This window comes from Tubulanus polymorphus, chromosome 1, assembly GCF_964204645.1.
Source record: "Tubulanus polymorphus chromosome 1, tnTubPoly1.2, whole genome shotgun sequence".
NCBI lineage: Eukaryota > Metazoa > Nemertea > Palaeonemertea > Tubulaniformes > Tubulanidae > Tubulanus > Tubulanus polymorphus.
In genome coordinates this window covers 3,540,380-3,565,235 of record NC_134025.1, presented here as the reverse complement: position 1 = coordinate 3,565,235, position 24,856 = coordinate 3,540,380, and the positions used below count along the sequence as shown (strand labels likewise).

The 24,856-nt window shown below is 35.7% G+C and overlaps 5 protein-coding genes across 7 annotated transcripts; 3 read left to right on the top strand and 2 right to left on the bottom strand.

Annotated features, from left to right (window-relative positions):
* The first annotated feature begins 551 nt into the window (after positions 1–551).
* On the top strand, positions 552–10,182 carry LOC141915050 (heterogeneous nuclear ribonucleoprotein R-like). Its single transcript, XM_074806448.1, has 13 exons — positions 552–645; positions 1,394–1,550; positions 1,840–2,057; positions 2,392–2,505; positions 2,592–2,768; positions 2,845–2,980; positions 3,062–3,267; positions 3,484–3,657; positions 3,989–4,137; positions 4,410–4,495; positions 4,570–4,733; positions 4,908–6,237; positions 7,540–10,182. The coding sequence occupies exons 2-12, from the start codon at positions 1,400–1,402 to the stop codon at positions 5,259–5,261; spliced, it is 1,929 nt and encodes a 642-aa protein (XP_074662549.1). The 5' UTR covers positions 552–645; positions 1,394–1,399; the 3' UTR covers positions 5,262–6,237; positions 7,540–10,182.
* A 637-nt stretch (positions 10,183–10,819) lies between these two features.
* LOC141915057 (serine/threonine-protein phosphatase 5-like) lies at positions 10,820–15,065 on the bottom strand. 2 transcript variants are annotated; one of them, XM_074806460.1, is made up of 14 exons: positions 15,031–15,065; positions 14,347–14,468; positions 13,654–13,823; positions 13,507–13,578; positions 13,279–13,426; positions 13,081–13,202; positions 12,936–13,001; positions 12,734–12,832; positions 12,551–12,656; positions 12,316–12,458; positions 11,947–12,034; positions 11,614–11,833; positions 11,449–11,530; positions 10,820–11,365 (listed from the first exon to the last, which is right to left on the bottom strand). In XM_074806460.1, exons 2-14 carry the CDS (start codon positions 14,441–14,443, stop codon positions 11,306–11,308), a joined length of 1,473 nt encoding a protein of 490 aa, XP_074662561.1. In that variant the 5' UTR covers positions 14,444–14,468; positions 15,031–15,065; the 3' UTR covers positions 10,820–11,305. The 2 variants fall into 2 exon arrangements, with proteins under 2 accessions (XP_074662561.1, XP_074662560.1); XM_074806459.1 differs by lacking the exon at positions 15,031–15,065 and having other exon boundaries at positions 14,347–15,029.
* Positions 14,615–17,837, top strand: LOC141915063 (fructose-2,6-bisphosphatase TIGAR-like). 2 transcript variants are annotated; one of them, XM_074806469.1, is made up of 7 exons: positions 14,615–14,692; positions 15,231–15,332; positions 15,416–15,453; positions 15,528–15,646; positions 15,728–15,805; positions 15,890–16,000; positions 16,510–17,837. In XM_074806469.1, exons 2-7 carry the CDS (start codon positions 15,301–15,303, stop codon positions 17,230–17,232), a joined length of 1,101 nt encoding a protein of 366 aa, XP_074662570.1. In that variant the 5' UTR covers positions 14,615–14,692; positions 15,231–15,300; the 3' UTR covers positions 17,233–17,837. The 2 variants fall into 2 exon arrangements, with proteins under 2 accessions (XP_074662570.1, XP_074662571.1); XM_074806470.1 differs by lacking the exon at positions 14,615–14,692 and adding an exon at positions 14,972–15,158.
* A 193-nt stretch (positions 17,838–18,030) lies between these two features.
* LOC141915073 (uncharacterized) lies at positions 18,031–19,263 on the bottom strand. The gene is made up of 5 exons (XM_074806480.1): positions 19,157–19,263; positions 18,862–18,967; positions 18,538–18,623; positions 18,349–18,463; positions 18,031–18,263 (listed from the first exon to the last, which is right to left on the bottom strand). Exons 1-5 carry the CDS (start codon positions 19,219–19,221, stop codon positions 18,204–18,206), a joined length of 432 nt encoding a protein of 143 aa, XP_074662581.1. The 5' UTR covers positions 19,222–19,263; the 3' UTR covers positions 18,031–18,203.
* Positions 19,264–19,270: 7 nt separating this feature from the next.
* LOC141915042 (DNA mismatch repair protein Msh2-like) lies at positions 19,271–24,828 on the top strand. The gene is made up of 25 exons (XM_074806436.1): positions 19,271–19,504; positions 19,621–19,670; positions 19,760–19,795; positions 19,888–19,975; positions 20,402–20,547; positions 20,761–20,871; positions 20,957–21,043; positions 21,119–21,242; positions 21,377–21,463; positions 21,539–21,597; positions 21,671–21,791; positions 21,863–21,976; positions 22,066–22,202; positions 22,284–22,400; positions 22,481–22,595; positions 22,697–22,752; positions 22,829–22,918; positions 23,008–23,305; positions 23,394–23,554; positions 23,636–23,803; positions 23,885–23,976; positions 24,058–24,212; positions 24,286–24,353; positions 24,436–24,546; positions 24,629–24,828. Exons 1-25 carry the CDS (start codon positions 19,471–19,473, stop codon positions 24,788–24,790), a joined length of 2,787 nt encoding a protein of 928 aa, XP_074662537.1. The 5' UTR covers positions 19,271–19,470; the 3' UTR covers positions 24,791–24,828.
* The last annotated feature ends 28 nt before the right edge of the window (positions 24,829–24,856 follow it).

The window sequence follows — 24,856 nt, the reverse complement described above, 5'->3', positions numbered from 1 at the left end:
ATTGAAAACTGTCATAATGGGATTTCATATGTTAATCTTAGTACGATAACTCTAAAGGTTTCATCACCCAATGTTTGTTGAGATGCTGTCTGAAACTGTTTACATGAGACTGTTTTCCATAGAGACTTCCATCATTTCTTAGAATCCCGCCAAGGCAAAATGCTAAATGAAGCAAAATAAAGTCCTAAATGTTTCCCGCTAATTCCTTGTGAAGATGACCATTAGGATATGGTTGAAACGCATTTATAAACTATTGGCTTTTCCGACTTAATTTTTCTCCATCAGTGAGTTTTTAATAATATAAAATGAGGGCGCCGTAGCCCATCCTTGATCAGTTGATGGGAATTTTTTGATGTGGCTGTTCTTTTTACCAGTTCTGGGCCCTGACTGATCTTGGGATGTTGATTAGAAGGTTTAATCCCCCATTGCTACGAATCGTCATTTGACCCGTTGCAACTGGACCCGCAAAATATCAATAGTACCAAATAAAGTTAATTTATAATTTGATAGCCGTGAAAATGATGTGAGAGCCCCGCAACGGGAAGTCACGTGGGATATCGACGCCATTTTGGTTTAGAAAATTTTATTTGGACTGATTCAACAATTTATTTTCCATTCGTATTTCGGCCGCTTTTGGAATAATCGGTGCGTTTAAACTCATCGAACTCATTAGAAATGATCTCATGTTTAACGTGATGTATTTGTTTTCACGAGAGGACGTCAGAAATATGTGAAATGAGACGTGAAACACTGATATTTGAACGACGAAATAAAACTCTACGTCGATTTTCAATTCTGCGTCGTGCTATTTAATTAAGAAGAAGGCCTTTTATCACCCGACGTCACTATCAGCCCCTTACTGCTTGTTATGTTACTCGATCAGTTTCTTTTAAGCTGATTTGTATTCTCACTTCAGTCCAGATATGCATGTAATATTTAGTTAGAAAAATTTCGATCAGCCTATCCATCAGCTGTCAAATTTTATTTTGACAGATCCTGTCAAAACAATGCTAGTGAAAGTACAGGGGTCACATGAATAAAGTATGACATCAACAAGCCTGGAACTTGAGTCTTTGATGATAATACCTCCTAGTTAAAAATGAAGAATGATAAATAATTCTTGAGTATTCCCAGCAGGCCTATATCATAGGCCTATGTCATGACGTGTGTGTATCCATGAATTCTGTGGAAGAGAATCAATGAATAAATTGCCAAGAGGAAGAATGTTTGTATGGTCTTCATATCTTAATGTTAATGAATTGATGGTATTCTAGAACTTCATTGGCTTGAATTTGGATTATTTTGACCTCTGGACCTTTAAAATATTACCTAGCATTGTTTGATCACAGGAAATTCCGAGATGGTCATTAATTGCGTTCATATTATTTCACAGGTGAAAATGACTGAAAATGGGGGCATGGAACAGCCTTTAGAATCCGAAATCAAACAGGAAACAGAACAAGAAGAAAGAACTGAAAGTTATCACAAATTGCTCGAACACGGCCTAGTAAAAAGAGTTGCTGAAGAATTGGATGATATATACAAAACTGGTACGTTGTTAAACTGATATATCCAGGTCTCGATTTCGATGACTGAATACAATACTTGGGTCCTGCTTGGACGTTATAAATATATTGAAAATTATACCGCAAGTATAACCAAAACTTGTTCAAGTAAGAGTTTAATGATAATAAGTAATAGGCCTAGTTATGATGTGAGTTAAAAATGAGGCTTTCATCTCAAATTTTGATAACTCTTTTAAAGAATTATAATATGAGGACGCAATTAATGTAATTATGTCAATTATGAAATAATGACTGAATTATCGTCTTATTTTAGCATTATTAAAACATGAAGATCTGGATAACCGAGCGCTCGACGCGTTGAAAGACTTTCCAGCAGAGGGAGCCATTGCAGTATTGAAACAATTTCAGGAAAGCGACCTGGAACATGTCGGCAATAAAAGCGCTTATTTGTGCGGCGTCATGAAAGCATATCGACAAAAATACAAGATACCTCAAGCGGAGAAGAAAGGTCCGGATGAAGCTAAATTAAAGGTAAAACAACTGATCAGTCGATGATGAACCGGGATTGCTACTGTAGCGACCAATCATCCACCAGGTTCGCTAGTGGTTACTTGGTTTCTGCGCTTTAATTTCATTTACATTTTCGGTTAAATTTGAATCCGCTTTACTCATTAGTAAATCAATTTTCAAATCTAAAACATACCCCGAGAGGTCAAAAAATCTTTTTAAAATTTTATTAAATATGAACTTATTTTCGCTAGGAGTAAGCCAGTGTATTGTTGTGCCGCCAGTACCTTATTGTGCTTGAATCTTTATTCGATTGCTGACAAAAATTATTAATCTCAATGTTAACATTGTTTTGCAGGAAATTCTAGATAAGTCCGGTTATTCACTGGATGTCACGACAGGCCAGAGAAAATACGGTGGTCCTCCACCTGGAGTTGATCCCTCTGAATCTTGCCCGGGAGCCGGTCACGAGGTATCTATGTTGCTCTGATTATACATTACTACTAATTATTTTGCTATTTGTGAATAAGGATTTGATATGTCCGATCTAAATTTCAGGTTTTTTGCGGTAAAATACCGAAAGATGTATTTGAAGACGAGTTGATTCCTTTGTTCGAGAAATGTGGTGAAATTTGGGATTTACGTTTAATGATGGATCCGCTAACTGGACAGAATCGTGGATATTGTTTCGTTACATTTTGTACAAAAGAAGGAGCTCAAAATGCTGTTGATAAGGTTAGTTCGATAAGAAGATACTTAACACAAAATTATTGATGTTCCACTGATGATTTACTATCTAAACGTCTTTCAGTATAACAATTATGAAATCAAAAAAGGAAAAGCGCTTAAAGTAAACATCTCGATTGCAAACACTAGAATATTCGTCGGTAATATTCCGAAGAACAAAGGCCAAGAAGAAATCTTAGAGGAATTCAAAAAATTAGCAGGTAATAATGATGAACAAATCATGAATCATGTTGTGCCGCGATGAATTTCTACAGCGTGGACTTACGTGGTGTTTATTTCAGAGGGCCTGAAACAGGTTATTATATACGGCTGTGCTGATGATTGCAAGAAAAAGAATCGGGGATTCGCATTTCTTGAATATGATACACACAAGAATGCTTCATCCGCCAAACGTCGACTGGGTAATGGCAGAAAAGTGTGGAATTGTGATATAATCGTTGATTGGGCTGATCCACAGGAAGAACCAGATGAAGATACAATGTCTAAAGTCAGTATTTTTCTATGATTAGCGTACAATGTTTACAATTATTCAGTAAAACTTGCGTACGTCCGAAATTTGTGACTGGCAAAATATGTCCTGACTTCAACTATGAACAATTAGAATTCAGGGACTTTTTGGGGAAAAATTATTAGATCGATAATCTACTTGCACAAGTTCTGTTGTATCGAAAGCGTTCGACGTCATGTGATTCTCGTTTTCCAGGTTAAAGTATTGTACGTACGCAATCTGACATCTGAGGTAACCGAGGAACAGTTGAAGGAGAGGTTCTGTAAATATGGTGCACTAGAACGGGTGAAGAAACAAAAGAATTATGCATTTATTCATTACGAGGAACGAGATGCCGCTGAACTCGCTATGAGCGAACTTCAAGGACAGGTCCGTAAATAATCTTTTAAAGAATTTGTCGATGATTGTCTTATGAAAAAACGATTTAATCCTTTCAGCGCTGACTAATCAATACCCTATAGTGCTGGAGATAATTTAAAAATTTTGAAAATTTTCGCCCTAGTGTGTTGAATATCGGGAATACCACTAAAGTGCGTTGTATCGTTAGTTACTAATATTTCACTATGTTTGACAGGTGCTGCCATCTTTCAATAGAGATAAAAACTAATTACATCAATACACCGCAGTGCGGTGTACTAGCAAAAGCCATCAATTCATACACCGCACTGCAATAGTTAAACTGATATCCTGATTTTTACAGACAATTGATGAGGGCGATGAACCGAATAAACCTAGAATGGAAATCACGTTGGCAAAGCCGCAATCCGAGGCGTCCAAGAAAAGCAAAGAAGCGAGGAAACGTGAACAAGAAAGACAACGAATGATGATGATAATGATGCAAGCTAGGTGGTAAATACTTCTAATCTCCTTGAATACTAGTTTCGATTTTTATTGCGTACACTAAAATACCTCTGTAGACAAAGCTTCAACTGATTTATTTGAGATTTCTGTGGTCGATAAAATGTATCTACCTAGACTGCAAATATTAAGAAACTGTTTTCAAAATTTCCATCACAGAATTTCGAGGAATCTTCGATAGATGTAATTATCTCAGTTTTAAACGAGCTTTCACGACGGATATCGCGTAGGGTCCGTTAGTATCAACTTTCATTGTGTTTCAGTCATGGTGATTGGGGACCGCAGCGTGGTGGACCGATGGGAAGGGGTATGAGACGACCTCCACCGCCACCTATGGGCCGAGGATATGGTAAGGCCTGGTTAATTCAGAGTTGTACCGGTATTAATTGTATTGATGTTGCACGTTTGTTCTCGTTTATTAAGACTATGGTTACGACTATGGCTATGAATGTTACGATGATTATAGAGGTGGATACAATGATCCGTACTGTTATGGTTACGAGTATTACGACGATTATTGCTTCACTGGTGGATACGGACCAGCGCCGCCCAGACGTGGAAGAGGTGGACCACCGGCCAAGGTAAATGTAGGTGTTGTTACAGTTATTTTACTAATTCTGATTCATTCTCATATTGTATGAAAATTCCTTATGAATTTTACTGAAATCAATTAAGGCGTGGGGAAGGGTTTTCTTTTTATCGTCGGTTTCTAAGATCGTATAATAATCATCTGGCAAATATTTGTTGATAATGTGTTGTAGATCCCTCGAGGTCGCGGAGGTGCTCGTGGTAGAGGTATCGCTCCTATTCCACGCGGTCGTGGAGGTATGCCGGTTAGAGGTGGTGGCGCAGGTGGTATGCGTGGTCGTGGTGCACCACCACCACTATCTCGCGGAGCTGCTGGAGGACCTAAGCAGCAGCAACAGCAGCGGGGAGGTAAGCGTAAGATGGGTGGCGACCACACCCAGGGTGGTGGCAAGCGCCGTAATGTTCAGGAAAATTGGGGTGCACAGCCCATTGCTCAACAACCTCTCGGACAATCTGGCTTCAACAATTACGGAAATAATAATGATGCTCAGTGGTATCAAGATTCATATGGTCAAAATTGGAGCTAAATTTGCTATTCACGGCGAGATATCTTAACGATATCTATGTTTCGACAGTTCTTTCACGGCAATCATGGACAAAAAACTCACTAAAACCCTTGAAAATCGAGCTTTCCATTTCCTAATTGAGAGAAGGTTCGCAAGGAGACTCATTGTAAATAGCCATCACTGTAAATAGACCCATGGCGAAAGTGCCTGCTTTAAAAACTGCAGAAAATGTGGTTTTTATCGTTCATTCATCATCACTACAACTACTTCATGGATTACACATAATATCTGAAAATTGAAACGTTGAAGACTTTTAACCAGTACTTACGAGAAATGGATTATTCTGCCTTCAAAATCAATACGTTTACCCAAAAATATTGAATATATAAGAGACAAGGTATGATTGATTTCTTACCTAGTAACAGCATATATATATTTTGATAGTGATCTCAAAATCATCTGGATGTCAGAGAACTAAAAGCAGTTCTGCGGAGATCTTTTGCTTTGTGTTTACTAAATGTTAGCAAAATTCTTAGCTGTAGTTTTCAATCTTCATTAGAGAGATACAACAAACTCTTGTGGTTTTGTCAGATAATGTATATTCTTTGTATCCAGACTTTGTTTTTGGCAGACATGATATTATATTCATAATCAGTTCGTAGAATTCTGGCTTATGTCTTGTATTAATTGTCTGGATGTTTCAGTGCAGAGTAATTGAGTAAAATAAAATAAACAAATAAAGTGTAGTCATTGATTTCAACGAAACAAATTTGTTATCTTTACTAAAAAAAGAAAACGATTCAAAGTCTTCCAAGTTCAATTATTGACACGGATGATGTTACCAATGATTGGCTCTTTTTAATTAGTTATCTTTCTCCTTTAAATGGGTATCTGTTGACAAGGTGGCAGTCGATGCTGACAAACTCCCCAAATTCTGAATTATCGTCAAGAATTCTCGTAACTTTTCGGCGAATACTTCGTTATTTAGTCAGAAAAGGTAAATATTTACCTGTCAGTTATTCTCTGCACAGGTTTAAAATGTTTTAAATCGTATTGCTGATGAATGGCTGAACATGTAAATGTTCATTGTTGTTCAATTGATAAAGATTGTAGTCTGAAAAGAGGTCCTGAGGTGTGAGTTGTGTACATGAAATTCTGTATTATGTTATTGAAAGGTTTTTATGTTCGGTAAGTTATAGAGATGAAATGCTTGCAGTGAAAGCGATGGCGTGCAATAGCAGTCTCGTAGTGAAATGATGATTTCAACTCGGATCATGCTTTTGTCCAGAACGTTCCTCATATTTTCGAAACCCGTGATATACTTATGAAGCGTATCGGTACCCATGTACATTCTGTGTTCTAAACTCGCCAACCATTCCAGTCGATTCAGCAAAAGCTGCCTCCTCTAAAACATTTTATCGACTGCAACAAACCAAAGATCATGATTGTGAATTTCTCTAAAAGAATTTATCATCGAGCAATAAACAATAATTGAAAACTGAAGTCAGTAAGTAAAATATGTCTATCTCTTGTAAGTAATTCTGTTTTGATTACATTGTAGCATACAAATTATGTTACATCCTTGCATGCCCCTTCCCTTTTGGTTGGTTTGTGAATGAAATAAATTTCAGTAGCTGGAATCTATTTTAACAAGAGCTTCTGTGTTGCACATTATATGCCTTTGTGTTAAATTCTAATGTCTGATCATCAGGAAAATACGTCGGGCCTAAACTGATAACCTAATATAGATCTATGAGTGAATTTTATTGCTTGGTTTGAAATCATCTGAAGTAAGCAAGTTTGAATAGGAGACTGATTTCTTAAGACATTAGTCTTGCATACGTGTACCATGTTCTCGCTGTTGTCAATGATCTGGGAGAAACTAAATATTGTTTTTAGATTCTTAAGTAATACTGTACAATCAAATTTTAAATCGTTCGTTACATATAGTTAGTTGGCCTTTCCGGATTCTTTTTCTAGAAGCATTTTATCATAGATGCATGGCATGCAAAATTGTGCCTTAAGATATAATATTGAGAATGGTGGAAGTGGAACGCAAAATGTACTTGGTGGTGAATGAATTTGATTGTACGGTATTGTTTATTGTGTCTGTTTATTTTCATGTGAAGCAGGAGATCCGTATGCGACGTACTACACTGACGACTCTTGTTCATTTCTGATATTTGACTGAGGAACGTCGTCATCAATATTCTCTCCACACGCGGATAGTGTTTGGAATTCGCAAAACGCGCGCATGAAGACAAAAGTTGGACTAATGTTTTAACTTTCTTTTTCTCAGCTTGAAGTGCCCAAGTCAACGTAACCGCTGCAAGTGCCATATGGGGTTGAGCAATCCGGACGAAATCGGCCGGCCCGGCTGGTGACCTAGCTTCGGGGTAAGAGGACCAGATGACAATCGTTCAACTGGAGGATCCAGTGTGCAGACGAGTCCACTTCGTTAAATTGAAATAATTTATCGAGATATCTGTGTGTGGCACTGGTCCTCCTACTTCTGGGCATTTTGGCATTAAACGGATGTCCAAACCATTGCCACATTATGGGAGGTGTCTCCATATGAGTGTGTTCACATGTGATATCCAATTTGCAGATCTGAATCAAGCAATTCTTTGTTTGATATTTATATGTAGCGGTATATGAAGACTCTAAAATCTCTACATTCTCACAACTTTATTCGTAAATCAGGGGAATCTATTGATTCTGACTGATAGAAAATTGAGCAACGTTTTCTCGCTCTGAATTTCGCGTGATCTGACGGATTTTTTTTCGCGGTTGAATTTGAATGATAACTTATTTAATGTTTATTGCTATTTATTGTTATAACGATGATAATGAAATAATGAATAAATTAACTTTCGATTGTGTTGAACGTGCAATAATATTGATATATCGATGATGTCGTCGATGATAATAAGAAATAAAATAAATGGCTAACAAAGAATTGATTCACAGCTGCAGTCATTGTAGCACTGGTTACAGGCAACTATCATTGTATCATTAAAAATAACTGTAAATTGATAATAATAATAATAATAATGCTTTTTATGATGAAAATCATTTAGTGTAGTATTCATTGATAGCTTTCGTGGTATAAATACCGATTATAAATATATTTGGCACTATTTAAATAATGGTTGAAAAAAAAAACTATTGGGCAGTTTTTGGCACTTGCAAGCAACTTTTTTGTCGAAAGTAACGATAAATGATGACGATGTTGATATAATTACGATATTGATAATGAAATGATTCGTAAATACTGATATACTATTATATTTTATTGAATTCGGGGGATTATTACTATACTATTATTATATGTTGGGAGGTTTCATTGTGGCACTAAATATGTCATTCGTATTAAATGATAATTAACATTATATTGTGAAAGACTGTGTGGATTTTAAATTTTTGATGAACCTGTTCGAAAACATTGAATTACTATCACGTATTGCATTAGTCTTTACATGAGAGTTGACTCACAACTGATATAGCTAGGCTTTAGGCACTCTTATCGGGGAAATAATTGAATGTTGTGGGCATGTTTAAGTATGAGTGAAATTATAATGATAAAAAATTTTGAGGTGAGTGAATCTATGATTTATGAATTGTAATAATTATGATAATGGTAATTATGATGATGATAATTATATTAAATGATAATGGTAATTCTTTTTCACCGCTTCACGAAAAGTTTTCTCTTAAAAGTCCTGTGACCAGTGTTGCCTTGATTTTTGGATTGCTATATATTCATCATGGGTTGAGAACAGTTGTTGAGGCCAAGGATGTATTGGGTTAAAGCCAAGTTTTAGTTTGGCCGAGAGGTAAATCATGCCGTGTTATGGTATGTATGGGTGCTAATGTTGAACAAGATGATCTCGATATGAAAAGTGCGATCCTAAGTACGAAGTTCTTCAATACAGTGTTCACAGTTAATAAAAGGGTAAAAAAGAACTCGTCTTAGGTAGAATAGATTGTGATATTTTGTATGAAATGGTTCTATACATTGTTGGTATCGATGTTGAGTGAAATGTGTAAAATGATACAGAGTACTGTTCATGAACTCGTCATCATCATATTCCACTTTGTTAAGAAATGCTTGAAAAGTACAAGACCAGTTTCAATATGAAGAGAATATTTTTTAAAACCAGTATCATTGATATTCCACTTATTGATGGAATGGAATTCACCGAAATTTCTGGTCTTAATTCTATTTGTTGAACTAAAACCGGTTTGAGAAATTGATTTCACTGATTTGACACCTTGACTTGGTCGGAAGTCTAATCACTGATATTTTTGGTCGTAGATTTTCAGTTACAGAATATGCTAACAAATTAAAATTGTTTGAATACATAAATGAAATAATATCGGTCAACTGTTTTCAACCTACCAGGGGTAATTTTTCATTTATTTTTTATACTTTGGTTAGTTATACTTTGGTTATGAAGTGAGATGTAGAAAGGAGTGGGTCAGAAGCTACGTAGGCGGTGTAACTGTTAGAAGGATTGGTTTCCCCTTACAAAGCCAATTTATCGATAGTTCCATGTGCAATAAATAGCATTGCGTTTGTCATCATGCAGGAATGAACAGCAAGTAATATTGAAAATGTTGATATTAATTGAAATCCAACAGTGGCTAAGCATGCAGAATCTCTTTAAAAAAGCAATAATTTCATCGCATTTTATTCCGGTCTTTAACCAATTAGCATTCCTGTTTGAGGTCTCAAAAAAGAAGATTTTTAGTTGTTGTCTGTTAATAGTATGAATTCTGTCTCGACCCAGTCTTTTCTACATTTGAACGAATGTTATAAAACAACGCGGTGCGCCTTGCTTACCGTGTTGATTATTATAGATACTGGAGTGGAACTGGTTTGAATGTTGTTACGAATGAACCATGTGTAAGATTCTTGTAAGATGAAAAATAAAGGATACTATCCTTACAAAATGCCTAGTTTGTCATGTGTTGATTTGTTATCCAATCAGCCTCTAAGGACGTCTTGTTCTTCTCTCTTGAATGAAGTATGAATTGTGTTCCCAATACATACAATGAAGGTTGCATCGATTTTAATGCAGCAGTAGATTTTAAGCTGTCCAATGGATTTATGCTAAAAGCAGCCAGCAGAGTAGTTTAACTAACTTTCCAAGAAACTTCACCTTCAACATTGCCTTGCTTAATGAGGAAAATGACAGTCGACTGCGCCACTTGGATCCAATTAACAGGGATAACTGTTCAACTTGGATATTTGTAGAAATATTTTTGTGACTATACAACATAGCCATCAAACTGGGATACCACTAAGCCGGACACTTATACAGTCCCAAAACATCCAACTTGAGCTGAGAATAGTTTCAGTGGATAAATTTGACTTCCATCATCTGATTGCTATATAATACAGGGGAACAAGTTCAATTCAGATCATTTGGGACTAATGAATTGAAATCAGCTCGAATTATTATACATAGGCCAGATTAGATCGAAATCAAGGAGTAAACTTACTGATCTTGACTAGTACAAGCCTCAATAAAAGACCAAAGCAAAACCATAAAAGCAAAAATACTTTTTGGCAGTAACAGTAGACTTGCTATTATTATTGTTAATTCGTCTTAAAATAGTCAACAAAAATTTTGTAAAAACGACTTCCATTTTTTCTACAAATTCATTGATCGAATTTGAATCGAAGTACCACGCTTTCTCTTACGACATTTTTATTGATAGCGGGTAACAAAAAATACATTCTTATGGGATCTAGATAATTCATATAATGGCAACAGCCACTTGTTTCCTACGTATTAAACAAGAGCCACTCTTCATCCATTGGTAGACAGACATGACCAGCATCACTTGTCATTTAAACTAGTCGAAAATCGTGTATTCCATTCTTTAGGTAGAAGAACAAAATAATTCTCGCTAATCCAAGAAACAGCACAGCTGTATCCATGCAAATTCCATGTTCACTTTGACAATGATTGTAAACAGTACTCCCACAGTGTTTCATTTCAACGATGTTTACCGAAGTTAATTCATTATATTCATGTTATAAATAACAGTTACTCTCACGCGAGCATCGACATGATGGAGTTGGCATAAGCCATCGGTCTTACATTTGGATGAGGCTGAAAAAGAAGGGAAAACTCGAATGATAATGAGCTGTGAGTGGGATTTCATTCAATCATGAGATGATTATGTAATTACTCACCACTTCCTTATATGTTGTGAACTTGGGTGTAAGATCATGGCCGTACAAAGTAATGAATGCACCTTCATTGCCCATCATATCACTGAAAATATAAAGCACACATGATTAGGCCTATATCTCGGTCAGTTAAAACACATTTTTTTCAATTATCTGTCAAGTCTTTACCAGTAATTTGGTGCAGAAAACACAGTTATACATTTCCCATTATGAGCAACTTCATATCCTTTCTGCCTGACTTCGTGGCTTCGTATAACGTAGTCTAGATTATTCCGTTTTAAGAAATTCTCCGTTACATCTGGACCGAAATGTACACCTATCCCCCTTTTACTTGGGGCCAAGCCACACTGGGGTTGAGGATCTGACCATAACAGCTCACACATTGGGCCTGGAGTAAGTAAAATTTTCAAAAAGTGTATTTCAACAATTCAAGCTTCAAGTTAATGATATTACACTGAATTCATTTTTCTTCTACATATCTGTGAATACTATTAAACATACCACTGTCAGGAGGTTGTCGATTACGATCAATTTTCTTTAGAGTATCGAGAGTTAATTCACTATCGCTGAACAAACCGCCATGCATTACCTATAAAACACATCATATACGCACTATATGATAATAATAATTAATGATAATTTATTCAGCCTAAAATCCATATAAAATATGCTAATTGGCTTTACATCATAAGAGAACATAGAAATCTAAAAGGAGTTTCAGCTTAGATTTAAAAACACCGATTGAATGACTAGATCTAACTGGACTAGGTAAAATATTCCACCAGAGTACTGGGGCAGAATATATGTAATATTGTGACAGGGAGAAGCTAAGTTTATTTCAGAATGGTTTAAAGATTACCAGGTACATACCATGACCTTATTATTGATTGTATGGCATAATGGAAGCCAATTGTAAACCTCGGTAAACAAATCGATCATCTGTGCGTTATACTTTGATTTCACTTCACCTTCAAAGCCATACATTTTGTTCATTGTTGAACTTTCATGATTTCCTGTACCAATGAGAAAGCAACACATCGTGAAATAAACAATCTTTCGCTAATAATCGATGAATCGGCCATCACTAAGAGTAGAATCCACAAACCTCTGGACATGAAGAAATGGTTCGGATAGAGCAAACGAAATCCAAATAATGTAAATATACATTCAACTGAAAACGATCCGCGGTCAACAAAATCACCATTAAATAACTTTGCAATTGTTAAAGAACGGATATTTCATTTACAGTATTCAGTCGCATTTTGGTCAATTCTATAGAAAAGGATACGTAAGGATTTTCTTCCGATGGTAGACCATTGAGTTCAAATATATTCATCAAATCATAAAACTGACCATGAATGTCTCCGCAAACTGTGAACTTTTTCTCCTGTAAAAAAAATAGAAATGCATAGACAAAAGGGGCACATTGGACGAATTATAAAAGAAATGGCTTGTTTTCAAATATCATCCAATCCATAACTATGACATACTTCGGGAACCTTGATTTCAACAAGACTTGGAAGTTCCATGAATAATTTTTTCACGTCAACCAAAATCTACAATAAAACGTTAGGCAAATATTCAAATTAATCCTAATACTGTTCATCAGAATCGAAATGCATGGAATATATCTACCTGATAAGCATATTTTCTATGAAGTTTTTCTTGTTTCTTATAAGTTTCCATGAGATCTTTCATGAACTGTAAAGTGACTTTGCCGTCTTCAAGTTTTGGTCCCTTATACTCATCCTCGATGGCTGAAATACCGATATTTATACTACATTGATCAGAATGTCAGAGAAGTCGACAAGAAGAAATCCGAAGGACACATACTCATTGAGTCTAAGTCGAGTTTTTCAACGATGCTAACTTGTTTATCATCAACGGAAATAGCTTTTTCAAATGCGATACGCGTAACTATTTTCTTACATTCTAGATATTTGGTCCGAGCGTCCTTATCATTAGGACGACATTTTGTAACCTGAAATTTATTCAAATATTATCAAGAAAACAGAACAATTCCCATAACTCGATATTACACCTTTCAGGACCTACGCTTACCGATTCAAAATCTTTTAGTGCCAGTTTAAATTTTCCGAGAGCCATATTAGCAGAAGCTCGTCGATAATAAGCCTGTAATTAAAATATAAAACTATTTCAAGTTCAAGTTAAACCAACTGCTTCACATTGGTTTACTCGTATTAATACCTTCACATATTTTGGATCTATTTCTAAAGCCGAATTGGCATCTTGAAGCGCATAACCAAAACATTCTATTTTTAAATACGCAAAACTGCGGTTTGAGAAGTAAGCCGCTTCAGTTGCATCAATTTCAATAGCATTAGTATAGAAGTCAATTGCTTTATCGTAATCTTGTTCTGAAAATATAAGATAACATGAATTGAATCATTAATAATGAACAAGAAGTTCATTCATTAAAATATGTCTGATTGTGAATGACAGTTGAGTCACATACAAGCAGGGCGTCTCAAGGCTCCAAGGCTACGCCTGGGTCTGGAATATTTTACAACCAGAGGTAATTAGTTACCTAAACGTTGGTGGTAAGCTTTTTATAATCGGATGGGCTTATACCATGTGGTTTGTGAAAATATCCGATCGTGAAACTAAACCACAGACAGGTTACTGACCACAGGCTCGTATCAGAGTTGAATGTAAAAACGATAATCTGTTAATCCTATGTCTATGTATATACTATAGACATAGGATCAACAGATTATCGTTTTTACATTACCTACAACTCTGATACGAGCACCTGTGTTACTGACTACACCCAGAGGCAGGAGAGAGAAAAGAGCAGTCCGCAAGTGAAAAACTTTTTTTGTGAGTGAGTCTACTACTTGTTGGCGATATAGAATTGAAAGAAATATATTGAAATTTTACTTTTGAATAATTCATTCGCTTTTTCTTTGAATTCACTGGCTTTCTTTTTATCATCTGGTGAAACTTCAGCAGTTTCATGGTGGTTTAACTCAGCCATGGTTGATAGACCGCAGTGTGGAGCTCTTTAAAAGAACAAAATAAAATTGTAGCGTCGCACCTGTAACAAATTAACCGTGAGATAAAAAAGACGAAATCGGACTTGGTTTGGACTAGGAGTGTAAGTCTCTCCTTCCGTGTTTTACGTACATTCCGATTACAAATCCCAAGGTCGTAGCGCAGTTTTGCAAAGAATAATTTTCATACTAATTAATTTTGCTAATGAAGATCCTCTTCAATTAGCAGTATAGTGAGTATCCCGATAAGATAAAATGTTAGATCTCCTCCATGACGCTGTGAATTATGAAATGAACAATCAAGATATTTTGTCTTTTTTGAGTTGAATACTCTTCTGCCAGTGGAAGGGCACCTATGTCATTATTAGGTCTATGTCATAGAATATCTTGAATTTTTAGGCCTCTTCGATGCAATCTGAGTCAATTTGGGGCATAAAGTCTATCTCTGTATCCAGATATGACATTTTGACATGTTTAAAAAAAGGAAGTGGTTACGGTCCAAAAAAAAGTTATTTTACCGTATATCATCTCTGATTGGCTGAGTTTGACTTCCTATTAAAGAATTATTCACCTATTAGAAATAAGAAGCTTAGGCCCTACCCATTTTCGATTATTCAAATTTGGCCATCTTAAATTGATATAAAACCAGAACCTGAAAAATAGAAGGGAATTGCGAGTACGGCTCAAGCAGTAGTAGCGGTAAGCTGGATCCACCCCTACATAGTTTTACCAAAATTTAGCGTATTTCCTATTGTGTCATATTTTTTGCAGGATTTCGATATCAGTTCTGACTCCTAAAGATACCAATTTTCTTAAACTGGAAGCCGCTGTCTTCTATAGCATGATTGTTTTCACGTTAACTCTAGTCCGACAGTAAGTAAAGTAGACAGTGAATATCTTTTATTATTTTTCTGTTATTGCTTATTTAAGAACTATACAATACTATCTTCTTGCAGTGGGGAAACTCCTGCAAACAGAGACGGAATTATTCAAGGTGAGAAAGAAAAAGCTTGTGATTATATCATATTTATGATCAGGTTTACTAAACTAGAACAATTTTTTTTGTAGGGCAATCAGATGTACATTTGTCCGATGTGGGTATAGCTCAGGCGCAATTAGCCGGTAATCGTTTAAAGGATGAAAAGTTCTCTCATATCTATTCAAGTGATCTGCAACGTGCTCTTAAGGTGAAGTTGTTCATGTTAAATACCTAATATTGCATGTGTTATGTACACTTGTATCGTAATATAATATATTTTCTGTTACAGACAGCTGAGGTTATTAGAGAAACTAACAAAATAGCTAGAAATCTGCCTATTCAGCAAGATATTCGGATTCGTGAAAGAGTAAGTTTTATCCCCTAGATTATTTATTCACAGTTGTGTTGTGATTTTGTCAAAATAGATAGATACATTTGGTTTAATCTATAGAATTATGGAGTTTATGAAGGGAAAACAAGAATTGCACTGGAAAAAGCGATGAAGACAGAAAAGCTAGGACTTGATCAGTGGAATCCTCCTGAAGGAGAATCTATTGAACAGGTAACTTAAGCGTTAACACATGAATTAGGAAGCAACATTATTCCTGTAAATGCTTTAAGCCTATAGCTCATTCCGATTGGTTACGGGTTGGGCATATGTACTAATGTACTGGACTATTCGAATTCGTTACTATTCAAAAAGTATCAAAGAGAAATCTGTCAACTCAAAAATTGGGATTTGAACTGACCCCCTACTGTGTGTTAGTGCAACCTACAATAACCTTAGCCAAAATCATGACGATTTTAACTGTTGGAAGCCCTCAACCTAACGCTATCCCTAACTGTTATCCTAACCTCAAACCCTAAACCTTCACTTGACCCTTAATCTAACCTTAACTTTAATCCTGGTCCTAGAACATTAATCAACCTCATTTTCTAACCCTTATTGCAAAAATGTATGGTTAATTAGAATTTACAAGAATAATGCCATATTGGCAAAATTTCCACTTCCTCCTATTATTAATGTCTTATGTTCAATGAAGTTACACATGATGTATGTTTTAATTACAGTTGAAACAAAGAGCCATGCAGTTCTTCCATGATTTATGTAAAGAAATGGTCAAACTGAAGCTAAAAACCGATCCTAATGTAGAACCTGTTCTGTGCGTGAAGCAGACGAGAATTGTAAATTCACTGAATTACAGTAGCAGTCCTGAAAGTGTCTTTACTGATGCGGCCGATTTGAAAAACCAGAATGCAGATAGTACCTCAACCTTGAATTGTAATGGAGCTATCGAACCACTTCAGACTGACATTAATCCAGAAGATATATCAGTGCCTGTGAATATCCCACCTAAAAGTCTTTGCGATACGGATCTGAAGAATTTGAACGCTGCCGTTGTAGAGGGAGCTGCTTTCCCGAATGTCTCTTTATCACCGCTCGTAGAACAGCGTGTTACTCGCATGTCTCGTATCAGTTCCGGTCGGAATAGTTTCGATGATAGCGAGTACATCCCGCCGTTAGTCGGTGAAGCATTAGTCGTAACGCACGGCGGTTTTATACGTCAATTGATAAAGTATCTACAGTCAGGTCTTGATTGTAAACTTGCCGACGGCTCCAGAATAAAAGGTAGATGGCGTATACCTAACACTGCCGTGTCGAAGTTTTTGATAAGCACGTCCGATGCCGAATTGGATAAGACAAGAGCCACGTGTTTGATTTTGAACGATGCAGAACATTTAAGAGGACACGAATCGACTGAGAGAGAGGAAATTACTGCTGATCGAATGTAACTAGAGATTTCATAATTTAAGAGATATTCTTCGATTATTCGACTCATGAAAATAGATGAACCTTTCATTGAAAAAATATGGATCATTGAGCATAATACAAAGTAGTTCTGTACTGTGCAAATTAAAATTCCCTGCCTATGTTGTGCATCCATAGGCTTTTTAAACAACTCACTGTTTATTTTTATAATGTCATAATCAACAACTTTAATTTAACTGGAGTGGTAATAATACTCATTTTATATACACATTTGTTCACGTTTAGTTAGATATATTTACAAGTAAATCATAAAGTCATGTAACATGTATACCGTATTAATCATTGTCATCTTTAATAAGCAATAATAGGATATAGTTTGCAAAATGTCTATAATAATTAGCATAGTGTGGCAATTCTGAATAAATGCCGGTATTGATATTGGCTTTATTGGTATATATTTATTATTCTCAGGGATTGCGGTTGATAATAATACGACCCACTTGATCTCAGCCTGCCTAGATTGATTGGTATTTAAACTGGTATTTCAAAATTACGGGTATTCACGATTTAAAGCGGATTTGTTTCAGAGTTGCTGTTATACTTTTAAAAGTGTATATTAATGTTGAGATGGTGTTTTTGGCTTTTATATGTCTAATAAAATATTATCGATATTCTTAGTTTTAATTAATTGTGGTATTTGTTATCGGAACTCTGCGAGGTGAGAGGCAACACGAAATATCAGGGTTTGCTTAAGACAGAAGTTTTCATCAATCAGCAATCCTTAAAATGAACGCTAAATCTAATCATGCTTAATAGCCTTTATTTCAGTTCATAGAGTACCCGATATCTAAGATATGACAGTCTGCGTATATGATTTCCAACACCTTGAGTGTGACAATCATTAGTTCATTTAGGACTGACTGTATGACCGTAAACGCATAGTCACTGTGTGAAAATTTGGCAAGTTTAATCCACAATACATGTAAAGGGCACTTCAGAATTGTAAGCCGGCATTATCTTGAGCACTGGAACTTGCCTTCATCAATGAACACACCTGCAATTCAAAGAAAGCTTTGGTTAAAGCTGGAAATTTTGCACAAAATTAAGTGATCTAAAAGATCCAGCTAGCTATACCTCACCTGTTTAAACTTGGCACGAATGCTTTCAAGGTCTTCAGAAAAATTCTCAGATTTGGTATTCTCCATATCAAAATCCATCAACATTTTCTGAAACGAAGTCAGGGCTTTGACTTTCCTGAAAAAAGTAAAATGCTACATATCTAGAGCATTATTTGGGACTATCAGTTTTTGTTCAATAGATGTTCTTACCGTTTGTATTTTTTGTCTTCATTATCCAGTTTATCTGCGCTGAATGCAGTTAAAAGTCGCTTGGTGAATCCATTGTAAAATCCAATCTAAAGCACATTAAGGTTGGGATTATTAATGATGCAGACCATATAGTAAAGCAGTATCACCAGATTAGACAAACTCCTCAGCATATGGTCACGTAGTAATATGGTGGATACAAACTAGTCTGAATACCAGACGTTGTTACGGTTCCCTACAATGTCTGACGCTAAAGTATCATATAGAGGTTAACCCCTAGTAGACGCTGTTTGTAGAACGACGGCTAGTACTAGACTAGATACAAACCTCTGAACCAATAGACCTTCCTTGCTCTACTCCGGCGTTAAAGCCTTCCATGAAACCACTTTCCTTTCCAGCTTCGAAACCTTTTTCAAAACCTTCACTCTGGAATCTGTGAAAAGATTAATTTATTAAAGTGTAGATCAGATAGATATATATGTAATTGTAACATAACATATGTCAGAATATTTTCACATGAAGGTTCTTGTTTTGCATTCTTCAAATCAAGAGAGAAGAAAACGCGTTCAATATGATTTGTAAGAGTTAGTTATAAAGATTATTAACAGTAGGAATATTCTACCTTGACTCTACATCTATTAAATCTTTAAAAATGTCCAGATCGTCGTCGTCTATGGGCGCAGCCATCTTTTAGTCATGTGATCTGTAGTTGGAACTGGGAAAACCGAGATGGGAAAACCCGTACTTAAGGCTTATTTTGTTGGTAGATATATTCATTCTCCAGTTCGGATTCTTCCCAGAGTTTGCAATTACAAAACTATACAAACAGGTCACGTGATTGCCCTCTCGCACACAGATCGAGAAGCTGGATGAACCAACGGAATTAGCCCTTCGAGCGCTTGCGGGAAATTCTGAAAATTCTGAAATTTGATCGAAATGGCAGTGCAGCCTAAACAAGAATTAGTTCTGGGTAAATATTAATCGAATTCTAGGTATTCAATGTGATAACGGGTGCACTTTCTTTATACACCATTGCTGTCCTATTGAGTTCATATTAACAAACAAATTCTGCTTGTTGTTTTTTAGACACGGCCCAAGAAAGTGGGTTTTATTCCTACTATTCTAGTCTTGCTGAGGTAAGCATTCATCAGTGTTGAAAGCAGCTTTAAATCAAATCCAGATTTCAGAATTCTCATAGGCCTTTGTGTGATAACCTTTTTTTCAGAAACCAAATACTACAATCAGGATATTCGACCGAAATGTAAGTTATTCTGTTATTGAAAATTTCATATTTTTAAAACGAATTCATAAAAAATCATATCAACCCTTATCAATAATCTTTTCATCTTTTAGGATTTTTACACCGTTCATGGTTGTGATGCAGAATTCACTGCTAAAGAAGTATATAAATCCACTGCAGTTATCAAGTTCTTTGGATCAGGTAATCAAACAATAATCAACCCAATTGCAATTCCGGTACATCTCACAAAAAGGTTAAACCTCCTTATAAAATACTGAATTAAAGAAGAAATCAGATTGATTTAAGAGATAATCTTTTTTTTGAAGCCTTACTATACTCCATGATTTACCAGTTCACTCGAGCAGATTTACGTGTGGGCCTTCCCATTGAGGTTGCCCTTTTTGTCAGAAGACAGAATAGTTAAAACCTACAAATGATGTTCATTCTCGGAATTTGCGTCTTTTATGTATTTCATCAGGGATATCTAAACATCGAGGGTAGTACCCCGAGTGGCATTTATCCAACTAGTAATGCCCTCTCTTTCTGGAACTGGACTGAATTTTCCTGGATCCACCCCTGTTGTTGTACTGGTTCATGTAATTCATTGTTGCCCGATGTAATTTCTAGGTTCCAAGAAATTGGGGTCAGTTGTCCTCAGTAAGAATAATTTCGAGATGTTTGTGAGAGATTTGCTCCTTGTAAAACAGTATCGTGTTGAGCTTTATAAGAATAAAGGAGGGTCTCGGAACAATGATTGGTCACTCGCATTTAAGGTATGGCTAACTAGAGCTGGTGTAATAAATTGATTGGAATCTTGAAGTGCTCCCTAAGAGTTTCAGCGTACCAGCAAATCTTTATAGCTAAATTGAAAATATTGAGACACAACATTTCAACAATATTTTTAGTGCATAACACAAGTAAAACAAGTTAAATACTATTAATTCATAGTGAGAATATTAGAATCTTCATGTAACAAAATATTTTAGGGATCCCCTGGTAATTTGACACAGTTCGAAGAGATTCTGTTTGGTAACAATGAGATGTCGGCATCTGCTGGAGTTATGGCTTTGAAATTATCTACAGAAAATGGTCAACGGGTAAAGATAGAATGATTACGATACCCATCTGATTTAAATGATTAAAAAGGGAAATCTACGAAGCAAATATTTCAATATTTGATAGGTTGTTGGAATTGGATATGCAGATATTGTTCTCCACAGTTTAGAAATTTCCGAATTCCTCGATAATGAACAGTTTTCAAACTTGGAGGTATGTTTATACCGTATTTGTCAGTGAAATTCAGTTTTGGAACGAAATTCTGAACTTGAGTCTTCATTATTTCAGGCATTGATTGTCCAGTTAGGCCCGAAAGAATGTCTCGTTCATTGCGGTGATAACTCAGCCGACATGCAGAAAGTTAAAGATGTACTGAATCGCTCTGGGTTACTCATTACTGAACGAAAAAAAGGTTTTTATATTTTCATTGAATCTCGTATTGGTTACAATCAACGGGAGACATTTTATGTCTATTTCTAGGTAATCTAATTTAAGATGACTTCATTGATTTGTAGCTTCAATTATTTTATGTTCGTTGATGTTTAGGTGATTTCTCAACAAAAGATAATGTTCAAGATTTGAATCAGATTTTAAGATGTCCGAAAGGTGAACAGATGAACTGTACTGCTTTACGTGAGTATCTTTTAAATAATATTTCAAATTCCTGTTGAGGCTGCTACTTTTATCAGGTTAAGTTTGATTTTGTAGCTGAAATGGACAAAGAACATTCAATGTGTGCCATAGCTTGTCTTCTGAAGTATTTAGAGGTATTTTATATTCTCTTGACTTGTGCATATACACATTGTAGAAAGACCACTTAATCATATTGTCTTCTTACAGTTATTGGATGATGAAAGTAATTTCAATCAGTTTACCCTCAAGACATTTGATTTAGGATTGTATATGAAACTTGATGCTGCAGCTGTACGGGCTTTGAATCTTTTACCCAATCTTGCTGAAGGTAAATATCAAGAGTAATGTTTATTGCGTAATTTTTAGTATTAGTCTCAGTGTTTGTATTTATACTGGAAGGTGGAAATAAGAATCAAAGTGTTCTTGGACTATTGAACAAGTGTCGTACTGCACAAGGACAAAGGCTCATTGGTCAATGGGTGAAACAGCCGCTAATGGACATTAGAAAAATAGGTAATATCATTATCATCTTCCAGAGAAGTCTTCCTTGAAGTCTCATTTCTGTATTGAGACTTATATGAAAATGAACTTATATTTAATAGAGGAACGTTTAAACATCGTGGAAACATTCGTTGAAGACACCGAATTACGACAGATTCTCTTAGAAGATCAGCTCCGCAGAATTCCAGACTTTCAACGGCTCGCTAAGAAGTTTCAACGCAAAAAAGCTGGTCTTCAGGTAAGATTTTAACGTGATATATGTTTAGAAACCCAGTGGCATTCACTGTAAGCAGTTCTCTATGCTTTTTCTATTGATCAGGATTGTTACAAGGTTTATCAAGCTCTGGAGAAAATGCCCCATTTGTTGGAAGCACTTGAAAAGAATGAAAGCCAACACAAACCACTCTTAATGGCAGTTTTTACAAATCCAGCAAAGGTTTGTTGTTATTCAGGAAAGATTTCAATGTTGCCTTATTGTTATTGTTTAGATGATGATATTATCTTGTTATTTTGCAGGAGTTGTTAATGGATTTTGCTAAGTTCCAAGAAATGGTTGAAAGTACACTTGATTTTACCCAGATAGAAAACCATGAATACCTTATCAAACCTGATTTTGATGAAAATCTGCAAGGTAAACAAACGATACTTCACATTTGTCAATCCATTTCTTATTTTTCAGTCTCCATAATTGTTATGGTGATTACTCCTTATTTCATTTCGATACATTTACAGAACTGAGGAACAAGTTAGATGAACTTGAAGAAGAAATGAGGACTGAATTGAATAAGGTATCATCATCATGAATTTTGAAATATTTGTGAAATTAGAATACCGTAATGGATGACTTCTGGATTAATTGTGTAGGTTGCCAGAGATTTGAATGTCGAGCCTAGTAAAGTATTGAAGCTAGAAAGTAATGCACAGATTGGTTATTTCTTCCGTGTGACGAGGAAAGTAAGTGGAAACAGCTAGAGCTTTTAGACTCATGATTGATTTGATTTATCATTTGTATCGATAAAATTGTTTATGATGGTTGATTTTAGGATGAGAAGGCAATTCGTAATAACAAGAAATACATCACAATTGATACAAACAAAAACGGTGTCAGATTTCATAATACCTCATTACGACAGCTGAACAATGATTATCTAGTAGCTAAAGAGCAGTACAATGAGCAACAGAAAAGTGTTGTGTCTGAAATTGTGTCAATCGCAGCAGGATATATTGAACCTATGGTATCATTGAATGATATCATTGCTAAACTTGACGTTCTCGTTAGTTTTGGCCATGTTGCAGCTAGCGCTCCTCTTCCTTATACAAGACCTAAGCTCTTAGAAATGGGTAAGAGCATTTCAATTTAACGTTTATCTTTATTTTCATGTAACTGATAAAATCAGGTATTGCAGTGTGTATATATATTTAAATATAGGTGCTGGAAAGATTCACTTGAAAGAAGTACGTCATCCATGTCTCGAGATGCAGGATGACGTTGCATTTATTCCGAATGATTCCAATTTTTCAAAGGATGATAGCATGTTCCAGATAATAACTGGTCCAAACATGGGTGGAAAGTCTACGTACATACGATCTGTAAGTCATTCCTGACCTAATTAAGTTTGTAATGCTAATTATCAAGGAAAACGTTTAATTGAATATATTATTATGTAACAGATTGGTGTGGTTGTTTTAATGGCTCAGTTGGGATGTTATGTACCCTGTAGCGAAGCTGAAATCTCAATTGTTGATTCTATTCTGGCGCGAGTCGGAGCTGGTGACAGTCAACTGAAAGGTGTATCAACTTTTATGGCCGAAATGTTGGAAACTGCATCAATATTACGGGTATGTAAGGGTATGATGACAGTATGGTCATTATGTATTCTCCCGCATTCAGCTCATTCCATTGAAATCTATTGGTTTCAGTCGGCATCAGAATCATCGCTGATTATCATTGATGAACTAGGACGAGGGACATCCACCTATGATGGGTTTGGTTTGGCTTGGGCAATTTCAGAGTGAGTAGAATATTCTTTTCGACTGTAATGATTCCATTTGCAATCAGTACGGTATATAAATATCAATCATTGAAATTGCAGGTTTATCGCTACCAAGATAAAAGCTTTTTGTTTGTTTGCAACACACTTCCACGAACTGACAGCATTAGCGGATTCAGTTTCAACCGTAAAGAATCTCCATGTAACTGCATTAACGGCTGATAATACTCTAACTCTTCTATACAGAGTAAAGCCTGGTAAGTTTCTACATTGACTTCGTTTATTTCTTTAGTTTTCAACTTATCCTTTACTGTATGCTTTTTGTCACAGGAGTATGTGATCAGAGTTTTGGAATTCATGTAGCAGAAATGGCTCATTTTCCAAAACATGTTATTCAGGTAATTTCTTTATGGATTGAGATATACTATTGTTTGATTATTGTGGGTTGATCATCATCATTGGCTTTTTTCAACTTCATAGTTTGCTAAAGAAAAGGCGAACTCCTTGGAAGATTATCAATCTGTTAGTAGCCTAATGAGTACCGATCATTCAGATGAACCTGCTGATAAGAAAAGAAGGATAGCTAAAAAGGTGGGTATTATAACATCAGTGGGTACCGGTATGTTGTTTGATGTGATGGAAATATGAGAACTCTGTGATTCTTTGTTTTTAGGAAGGAGAAAAACTAATCGACAGTTTTCTACAGAAGATTAAAGATTTGCCAGTTGCAGAGATGAATGATGAAGAATTAAAGACCGAAATGAACAAACTGAAAGCTGATTTAACGTCTCAAAATAATTCATACATTTCAAATGTTTTGTCAAGATGTAGCTAAAGAGTTTTTCTGCTCAGAGATTACAGAATATATACGTTTTCAACAAAATATAGTTGCTTACTATCA